The sequence below is a fragment of the Coregonus lavaretus genome (assembly GCF_964263955.1).
Source record: "Coregonus lavaretus genome assembly, contig: HAP1_SCAFFOLD_56, whole genome shotgun sequence".
In the NCBI taxonomy this organism is placed as follows: Eukaryota; Metazoa; Chordata; class Actinopteri; order Salmoniformes; family Salmonidae; genus Coregonus; species Coregonus lavaretus.
Genome location: NW_028164156.1, coordinates 3,330,969 through 3,341,746, shown reverse-complemented (window position 1 = coordinate 3,341,746; position 10,778 = coordinate 3,330,969). Strand labels below are relative to the sequence as shown.

General features: G+C 43.1%; 1 protein-coding gene across 1 annotated transcript; it reads right to left on the bottom strand.

Moving 5' to 3' along the window:
- Positions 1-6,519: 6,519 nt before the first annotated feature.
- On the bottom strand, positions 6,520-9,535 carry LOC311117369 (uncharacterized protein). The gene is made up of 2 exons (XM_084192326.1): positions 9,405-9,535; positions 6,520-8,975 (listed from the first exon to the last, which is right to left on the bottom strand). Exons 1-2 carry the CDS (start codon positions 9,505-9,507, stop codon positions 7,633-7,635), a joined length of 1,446 nt encoding a protein of 481 aa, XP_084048452.1. The 5' UTR covers positions 9,508-9,535; the 3' UTR covers positions 6,520-7,632.
- Positions 9,536-10,778: the final 1,243 nt, after the last annotated feature.

Genomic DNA, 10,778 nt, shown 5'->3' with positions numbered 1-10,778 from the left:
GTGCCTTGCGTTCGGAGGCCAAGCAGTTGCCATACCAGGCGGTGATGCAACCAGTCAGGATGCTCTCGATGGTGCAGCTGTAGAATTTTTTGAGGATCTGAGGACCCATGCCAAATCTTTTCAGTCTCCTGAGGGGGAATAGGCTTTGTCGTGCCCTCTTCACGACTGTCTTGGTGTGTTTGGACCATGATAGTTCGTTGGTGATGTGGACACCAAGGAACTTGAAGGTCTCAACCTGTTCCACTACAGCCCCGTCGATGAGAATGGGGGCGTGCTCAGTCCTCTTTTTTTTTCCTGTAGTCCACAATCATCTCCTTTGTCTTGGTCACGTTGAGGGAGAGGTTGTTATCCTGGCACCACATGGCCAGGTCTCTGACCTCCTCCCTATAGGCTGTCTCATCGTAGTCGGTGATCAGGCCTACCACTGTTGTGTCGTCTGCAAACTTAATGATGGTGTTGGAGTCGTGCCTGGCCATGCAGTCATGGGTGAACAGGGAGTACAGGAGGGGACTGAGCACACACCCTTGAGGGGCCCCCATGTTGAGGATCAGTGTGGCAGATGTGTTGTTACCTACCCTTACCACCTGGGGGCGGCCCGTCAGGAAGTCCAGGATCCAGTTGCAGAGGGAGGTGTTTAGTCACAGGATCCTTAGCTTAGTGATGAGCTTTGAGGGCACTATGGTGTTGAATGCTGAGCTGTAGTCAATGAATAGCATTCTCACGTAGGTGTTCCTCTTGTCCAGGTGGGAAAGGGCAGTGTGGAGTGCAATAGAGATTGCATCATCTGTGCTACAGACGTCAGTGCTACGGGTCGGTAGTCATTTAGGCAGGTTATCTTAGAGTCCTTGGGCACGGGGACTATGGTGGTCTGCTTGAAACATGTTGGTATTACAGACTCAGTCAGGGACATGTTGAAAATGTCAGTGAAGACTCTTGCCAGTTGGTCAGCACATGCTCGGAGTACACGTCCTGTTAATCCGTCTGGCCCTGCGGCCTTGTGAATGTTGACCTGCTTAATAGTCTTACTCACATCGGCAACGGAGAGCGTGATCACATAGTCATCCGGAATAGCTGGTGCTCTCATGCATACTTCAGTGTTGCTTGCCTCGAAGCGAGCATAGAAGTGGTTTAGCTCGTCTGGAAGTCTTGTGTCACTGGGCAGCTCGCGGCTGTGCTTCCCTTTGTAGTCTGTAATAGTTTTCAAGCCCTGCCACATCCGACGAGCGTCAGAGCCGGTGTAGTACGATTCAATCTTAGTCCTGTATTGACTCTTTGCCTGTTTGATGGTTCGTCTGAGGGCATAGCGGGATTTCTTATAAGCGTCCGGGTTAGAGTCCCGCTCCTTGAAAGCGGCAGCTCTACCCATTAGCTCAGTGCGGATGTTTCCTGTAATCCATGGCTTCTGGTTGGGGCATGTACGTACGGTCACTGTGGGGACGACATCATCGATGCACTTTTTGATGAAGCCAGTGACTGATGTGGCGTACTCCTCAATGCTATCTGAAGAATCCCGGAACATGTTCCAGTCTGTGCTAGCAAAACAGTCCTGTAGCTTAGCATCTGCGTCATCTGACCACTTTTTTATTAACCGAGTCACTGGTGCTTCCTGCTTTAGATTTTGTCTATAAGCAGGAATCAGGAGGATAGAGTTATGGTCAGACTTGCCAAATGGAGGGCGAGGGAGAGCTTTGTATGCGTCTCTGTGTGTGGAGTAAAGGTGGTCTAGAGTTTTTTTCCCTCTGGTTGCACATTTAACATGCTGGTAGAAATTAGGTAGAACGGATTTAAGCTTCCCTTCATTAAAGTCCCCGGCCACTAGGAGCGCTGCCTTTGGATGAGCGTTTTCCTGTTGACTTATGGCCTTCTACAGCTCATTCAGTGCAATCTTAATGCCAGCATTGGTTTGTGGTGGTAAATAGACAGCTATGAAAAATATGGATAAAAACTCTCTTGGTAAATAGTGTGGTCTACAGCTTATCATAAGATACTCTACCTCAGGTGAGGAAAACCTCGAGACTTCCTTAGTATTTGATTTCGTACACCAGCTGTTGTTTACAAATATACACAGACCGCCACCCCTTGTCTTACCGGAGTCAGCCGTTCTATCCTGCCGATGTAGCGTATAGCCCGCTAGCTGTATGTTATCCATGTCGTTGTTCAGCCACGACTCGGTGAAACATAAGATATTACAGTTTTTAACGTCCCGTTGGTAGGATAACCGTAATCTTAGGTCGTCCAATTTATTCTCCAAATGATTGAAGATTGGCTAATAGGATTGATGGGAGCGGCAGTTTACTCGCTCGCCATCAGATCCTTACAAGGCACCCCGACCTATGTCCACGATATCTCCGTCTCTTCCTCATGCGAATGACGGGGATTTGGGCCTTGTCGGGTGTCTGTAGGATATCCTTCGCGGCCGCCTCGTTGAAGAACAAATCTTCGTCCAATACGAGGTGAGTAATCGCTGTCCTGATATCCAGAAGCTCTTTTTGGTTATAAAGAGACGATGGCAGAAACATTATGTACAAAATAAATTACAAATAACGCGGAAAAACACACATAATAGTACAATTGGTTAGAGGGCTGTAAAACGGCAGCCATCTTCTCCGGCACCACTATAGGTTTTCCCAGTCCCTGCCTCTGAAAAACATCCACACCGCATGATACTGCCACGACCATGCTTCACCGTAGGCATGGTGCCAGGTTTCCTCCAGACGTGACGCTTGACATTCAGGCAAAAGAGTTCAATCTTGGTAACAACAGACCAGAGAATCTTGTTTCTCATGGTCAGAGTCGTTTAGGTGCCTCTTGGCAAACTCCAAGCGGGCTGAACTCTGGAGCTCTGTCAAAGTGATCATCGGTTTCTTGGTCACTTCCCTGACCAAGGCCCTTCTTCTCCAATTGCTCAGTTTGGCCGGGTGGACAGCTCTAGGAAGAGTCTTGGTGGTTCCAATCTTCTCCCATTTAAGAATGATGGAGGCCACTGTTCTCTTGGGGACCTTCAATGCTGCAGAAATGTTTTGGTACCCTTCCCCAGATCTGTGCCTCGACACAATCCTGTCTCGGAGCTCTACGGACAATTCCTTCGACCTCATGGCTTGGTTGTTGCTCTGACATGCAATGTCAACTGTGGGATGTTAGATAGACAGGTGTGTGCCTTTTCAAACCATGTCCAATCAATTGAATTTATCTCAGGTGGACTCCAATCAAGTTGAGGAAACATCTAAAGGAAGATCAATGGAAACAGGATTCACCAAGAGCTACATTTCGAGATTCATAGCAAAGGGTTACTTATGTAAATAAGGTATCTGTTTTTCATTTTTAATTATTTATTATTTATTAAATTATTATTATTTTACTTTTTTTTTATTAGCAAAAATGTCTAAACCTGTTTTCGCTTTGTCATTATGGGGTATTAACGTATTATTTATTTATTTCAAGGGGTCTGAATACTTTCCGAATGCACTGTATAGACACCAGTGGCGGCTCCTGAAAAAATTCTCAGGGGGGGCAATTTTTCTGATGATTTAGGTGACCTACACACATTTTAAAAAAGATATGTCCAGCAACAACATGAAGACAGGGGCAGCATATAAGTCAATACCAGAAGCATTTATTGACTGATCTCAAAAGTGTTGGCTTACCAGGGTTGGTGGAGCCCTCAGTTTCATCTTTGCCTCGCAAAGCTAACTCAAACACTCCGCAAAACTTCATACACTGGATTAGCCGGCTGAGGATGTGGCGGTTCTTGCTAATGTCGTAGTAAATATATTTGTTATAGTGAATATGGAATATGATATGTTGAGTAAAATGTTGTGCTAAGATCTATTTAGGTCAGGAGCTGGTTATAAGTTCTGTTCCTATCCAATAACAATGGACAAAAGGGTCCTATCTTGTCAGCCTTGTCAGCAGGTGGCCAAGGACAACACCCACGCCATAGGCCTCTCAGTTCTTCCAACTCACGAGTTCTTGCTCTGAGGACACACACACACACACACACAAACACACACACACACACACATCATCACTGTTAAACACACACACACACACACACACACACACACACACACACACACACACACACACACACACATCATCACTGTTAAACACACACACACACACACACACACACACACACACAAAAATCCCCTCTCTTAGGCTGAACATTTGAAGACAGAGAACCCGACTCAGAGCCAATGCAACAGTGACACTAGCCTGGAGGGGACCTCGCCCAACTCATCAGGACCAATCAGAAGATCAGAACTACTAGATTCAACCTACTTCATTTATTGCATAAAATGTCTGCACACAATGTTTCGGGGCTCTCTTCAGATAATAATAATAATAATAATAATAATAATAATAATAATATGCCATTTAGCAGACGCTTTTATCCAAAGCGACTTACAGTCATGCGTGCATACATTTTTGTGTATGGGTGGTCCTGGGGATCGAACCCACTACCTTGGCGTTACAAGCGCCGTGCTCTACCAGCTGAGCTACAGAAAGTGGATACTCATGGATGCGCATCGCAATTGTAAAATGTCAACACAATTGGAGACACCACGTCATTTTTGGAGACATGTTATTGACAGTAAACTATTGTAGATGCGACTGCTAACTAAAGAAAACATTTTAGCTGGCTAGCTAATCATCTTAGCTAAATGTGGGGCAAACAATTCAGTTATTTACCGTTAATTTGAGGGATTGGGGTGAAAGAAATCGAGTTACATAGTGATACTTTACGATATACTGTATTGACAATATCGCAATATTTTAGCGCTAGTTGGCTGTACCTGCACCAAAACACCATTATTGTTCCTTCATAGCTTGTTCTCAATCTTTTCACATTGGGAGCCAATTTGTTTTCAGCACTTTTATTTCCATGACTGATCAAAACTCGTTCTCATGGCTTTCTGATCCCTCTGCAACAGACATATGGTGCGCAATAAAATCACAGTATCGAATCGCAATACGTATAGAATCATGAGACTCGCAATGCATATATCTTATCGTGAGGTTCCTGGCAATTCCCAGCCCAAGTTCATTTGCCACAACAAATCTCTTCGCTAGCAAACGCGATGTCTTCTCCAAAACGGCAATGTGTCTCCAGCAATGTTTACTTTTTTGACGTTCTATGGCATCTCCACTTTCCAAGCATATATGACCACATGTAATATTTTGGTAAGTGATGCAAATAGTGAACTATGTAGGGCCAGGATGTAAAATATATGTAGCTGCAGCAATTTCTCTTATCTGATATGGTAAGTAATGGGGCTTAATGTATAGCTCCCTAAGAGTTTGACGAACGGGTCCGTGCACGCGATTCCAGATATCTTTACCTCTGAATAAACTGCCTTTATTATACCATATCCACCCTGTCCAAAGTCTCTACTTGGTCTCAGTTCTCCAGTAAACTTGTGATTATCAACACTAACCTCATCGTTGTGGCGGCGGACAGCTAGCCTGTATCCCTCATCCAGTTGAGTGGCAATGTTCTTTTTTCGTTCGTACCAATTTTTGGAAAATCCTCGGGTGTAGGACTTTCCGCCTTTAGTAGAAACCTGTTGAATTATTAAATTTGGTCTGGGAGGTCCTAATTGTTTCGTTGCCAATTTATCTTGATTTGTTCGCCGACAAAAAGGAACTTCTTTCAAAGAGACAATCGAGTTGCACTGCCATTTTGACAGTAATAGTGAATTGATTGATGAGGCTACCCGCTCTTTTCTTAGTTACGTTCATGGTTATGTTACGTATGACGAAAGCGCGTAAGTGCAAGCCCTCAGAAACCCATAGAGATTGTATTGAAAGCTCTGATATTTGAAAAAAATAGATTTTACATGGGAGTCTATGAGAGACTTCTGGGCGATTTTCAACCTGACTGAAATCGCCCCAAAGGGGGGGGGGGGGGGGGGGGCATTTGAAGCACGACTTTAGCCTGATTGGACCAGACGTCTAGATTACAACACTGATAACTACTGTTGCCGTGATATAATTGATTAGAAAAAAAATCCCTTCCTTTTCCCGTTTGGCAGTGCGTCGCCCATATCGCCCTATTGAACACACCGCCCCTGATAGACACTAACTATTTCACTTTAAACACTTTGTTATATTTATGCACAAGAGAAGAAGAGGTTGCCCAGCACAAATTAATGTACAAACATGATTTTTCATGACATATTTGTAATTTAGCAGATGCTCTTCTCCAGAGCGATTTATAGGACCAATTGGGGTTAATTTCCTTGCTCAAGGGCCCATTGACAGATTTTTGACCTAGTTAGCTCTGGATTCAAACCAGCGACCTTTCAGTTACTGGCCCAACACTCTTAACCGCTAGGCTACCTGCTGCCAGATCAATTAACTTCAATACAGTTATTCAAATATATTCATCATTAATTACTAAAATAATTAATCTAGTATTAAAAGACAATTTAATAAACACAAGTAGTCAATTCATAGCCTGTTTATCATTAAACAAAATATGTTAGTAATATAAAATAATCCATCCAAACTAATGCTGAAAACTGATCATCACACCATCTTTATTTGATATACACTGAGTGCATAAAACATTTGGTCAAGAGTGTGCATGTCCTTCACCAGGTGCACTGCAGCCTGTTCTCGCCTGCTCTGCAGTGACGGGAGCTGTGGTTGGACTGCTCCACCTCTGGAGATGATCCTCAAGGCCCTCCTCTGCACCCTGTCTAGTTGGGCCAGCTGCTTTTTACTGCATCCAACTAACAGCACTCCACCGTATTCCAGACAAGGCCTGGCCAGTGTAGTATAGACTGTGACCAAATCTTTCAGTTGTGTAGCTTGTGGAGCCAGGCTAGTAACCTTGGACACAGTTCAATGTCAGACAGATGTTGCAGGAATTTTGCGTTATCTACTCAATCAAAGGCTTTGGACACATCAGCAAGTAACACACTCACCATTGCTGGTTTTATGGAGTCTATAGCTGTCAGCCAGGAGTTTGTGGCTTTCACAAGGGTGGTAGTAGTGCTGGACTTTGGGAGGTAGTCATACTGATTTGTGCACTCAGATAACACCTCCTACTGGCAGGGAACAGTTTTAACAATGTGTTTGATGACAGGGGCTAGATCTTCTGCATGCTCTTTAGTAGCCAGGCTGGAATGCCATCAGGCCCACATGCTTTACGTGGGCTGAGTCTGTTCAGAACTTGCTTTAACTGGCCAATGCTGCACAGCTCAACCTGCCTTGTAGGCATGGGCAGGGGAAGATGGCAAGAGGTGTGGTGCTTGTCCATGCCTCAGAAGAGAAGCCATTCAAAACATCAGCCACCTCGTTATCTTAAATTCCCTCGACCTGTATTCTCCCTCCTGATGTTTTCTTTGGTCCCAGTCCTTTGTTAATGAAGTCCCACCATTCCTTAGGGTTTTTCTTCTTTAAGTCCTGGATTTCAGTTTTGTAGTAGTTTGTCTTTGCTTCCTTGATAAGCATTTGCACTGTGTTTTTGTATTTTCTCCATGTCATTGTCTTTCCCCATCTGTTGAAAATATTATTGCCCAATCTGTAGAATCTCGTCTCACAGTCAGTGCAGTATTAAGTCTTCTCTCCAGTGTGTAACCATTGGTGTTTTTACGTTGCCAATCGGGAGAAACTCTTGCCATATTAAGAGCAGCAGTAAGGATTCTCTCCTGTGTGTATACGTTCATGTTGTTTTAAGTTGCCCAGTCGAGAGAAAATCTTTCCACAGTCAGAGCAGGAGTAAGGCTTCTCTCCTGTATGTATAAGTTCATGTTGTTTTAAGTGGCCCAGTTGAGAGAAACACTTCCCACAGTCAGAGCAGGAGTAAGGCTTCTCTCCTGTATGTATACGTTCATGTTGTTTTAAGTTGCCAGGTTGAGAGAAACTTGCCCCACAGTCAGAGCAGGAGTAAGGCTTTTCTCCTGTATGTACATGTTCATGTTGTTTTAAGGTGTCCAGTCGAGAGAAACTCTTCCCACATCCAGAGCAGGAGTAAGGCTTCTCTCCTGTATGTATACGTTCATGTATTTTAAAGTTGCCCAGTTGAGAGAAACTTGCCCCACAGTCAGAGCAGGAGTAAGGCTTCTCTCCTGTGTGTGTTCTCTGATGAAGTTTCAGCTCAGCTGATGTTGTGAAGCATTTTACACAGTCAGAGCAGGAGTAAGGCTTCTCTCCTGAATGTATCCGTTCATGTGTTTTTAAGTGGCACAGTTGAGAGAAACTTGCCCCACAGTCAGAGCAGGAGTAAGGCTTCTCTCCTGTGTGTGTTCTCTGATGAAGTTTCAGCTCAGCTGATGTTGTGAAGCATTTTACACAGTCAGAGCAGGAGTAAGGCTTCTCTCCTGTATGTATACGTTCATGCATTTTAAAGTGGCCCAGTCGAGAGAAACTCTTCCCACAGTCAGAGCAGGAGTAAGGCTTCTCTCCTGTGTGTGTTCTGCGATGACGTTTCAGCTCAGCTGATGTTTTGAAGCATTTTACACAGTCAGAGCAGGAGTAAGGCTTCTCTCCTGTATGTATACGTTCATGTGATTTTAAGTTGCTCAGTTGAGAGAAACTTGACCCACAGTCAGAGCAGGAGTAAGGCTTCTCTCCTGTGTGTGTTCTCTGATGAACTTTTAGCTCAAATGATGTTTTGAAGCACTTTACACAGTCAGTGCAGGAGTAAGGCTTTTCTGCTGTATGTATAGGTTCATGTTGTTTTAAGTGGCCCCGTTGAGAGAAACTCTTCCCACAGTCAGAGCAGGAGTAAGGCTTCTCTCCTCTGTGCACTCTCTGATGAACTGTCAGAGCCTTTGATGTTGTGAAATTATTCCCACAGTAAGTACAGGAATTCAGAGTATCTCCTGTGTGTACTGGTAGGTGTATTTTTAACTTTGATAGAATTGAGAAACTCTCCTCACAATGTGGGCAGTGGTGAGACTTCTTAGCTCTGTGATCTTCCTGCTGTTGCTCTCTGGATGTAGAGAATGTCTCAACATGGTCTCCTGTGAGAACAACAACAGAAGAACCAGTCAGTTGGTATGATATACATGTCAATCAAATGTGTTTTATGAAGCCCTTTCTACATCAGAAGTTGTCACAAAGCAAGCAATGCAGATGTAGAAGCCATATCATCCTCCACTCACTATCACAAGGGTTAGTAACTACACTGACTCATTTCATAGAACTTTAAAACATTGGCAGTTTGTCTACTTCACTTTTTTAATCTACTCTCTGATCACTCCAGATAGCCCAGTGAATAAAACAAATGCTGGCAATACTGGTGTCAAACCATGTAAGTGTCAGTAGCATGAAATAATATCTACCTTCTCATTGAAACAGTTCATCATGAAACAGTTCTACTGCAACTTTTCATGCACATTGGGAAGTTGGAATGAATAACACCAACTTAGTTAGATAGAACCTGCTCTTACCATGAGAAACAGATTTCCCAATCTTCTCCTCCTCTTCTTCATCTTTAATGTTGACATTCAGCTCCAGTGTTTGACTGCAGTCTTCCAGCTTCACTGATGCCATCTCTGGATCCTGCAGTGCAAACTGGGCTCCACTGTCACAATCAGGACCCAGTGACTGTAGGTTTGGACTCAGTGTGGAAGGAGAGAGGCAGGCTGGGTTTGTCAGCACTATTGATGTTACCGGCCTCAGATTTAATTATTGTCGTCCTGTAGTAACAATGAGAAACAGACACAAAAAGTTAGTGTCTTGACAGTTCTGGCACTTTCTTTATTCTCTAAAAATATATTAAGTTTCTTCTTGTTAAATTATCTACTTCAGTGCTTGACTTGGACTGAAATAGGTGCCAGTACTCATTTTGGGTGCCGGTACTGTTTATATTTAGGTGCAGGAGCTCCACAATACTGTTGAGCTAACATTCTATAAGAGGAACAGGAGCTCAAGCACTATATATTTGAGGTGCCGGTACTTAACCTATAGCAGATTTTTCCCAAATTCACATACAGTACTAGTCAAAAGTTTTAGGACACCTACTCATTCCAGGGGTTCTTTATTTTTACTATTTTCTACATTGTAGATTACAAAGATTCTACAAAGCTGTCATCAAGGCAAAGGGTGGCTACTTTGAAGAATCTAAAATCTAAAATATATTTGATTTGTTTAACACTTTTTTGGTTATTACATGATTCCATGTGTTATTTCATAGTTTAGATTCTTCACTATTATTCTACAATGTAGAAAATAGTAAAAATTAAGAAAAACCCTTGAATGAGTAGGTGTGTCCAAACTTTTGACTGGTACTGTAAATGCATAAATGACAAAAGCCATGTAGTACAAGGTCACTGTTTGTTTTAGGTGGGACTATGTACTATTTTCCTGAATAACCTGGTATTCACTGTATTATTATTATTATTATTCAATCAAAAACCAATTGTATTTTCCATTCACACCATAGTAACATTCATCAATAAATACAGAAACAACTGAATGTGTCTGAATATTACTACACGTCGAAAACGTATAATCATTACATTCAGCTTCAAAACAGTAGTGCAACCGTGAAGTTCTCTCTCTGCTGCACTGAAGTCCGTTGACGCTGACCGAGTGGGCGGCACCATTTTACCAGCTTGTTAATTTTACACAAAACCAAAACAAACTCGGAAATCTAAAATAAATGGATTCTTTATGAAATCACCTTGAGGAAATGATGTACATCCATTCAGACAAACCCAAAGTATCTAGCTATGTGACTTGTAAAATAGTTACCAGGTTTACTCAGTTTGACATAAAAATAACACACCAAACCTTTACCAAACGTGATAATACCTTAACGG

What these genes read in the sequence shown, in the direction of transcription:
- LOC311117369 (XM_084192326.1), bottom strand. Translation starts at nt 9,507, where the DNA reads ATGGCATCAGTGAAGCTGGAAGACTGCAGTCAAACACTGGAGCTGAAT. An exon ending in TGGGAAATCTGTTTCTCATG is followed by an intron (nt 8,976 to 9,404) that starts GTAAGAGCAGGT and finishes TTGTTCTCACAG; the next exon opens with GAGACCATGTTGAGACATTC.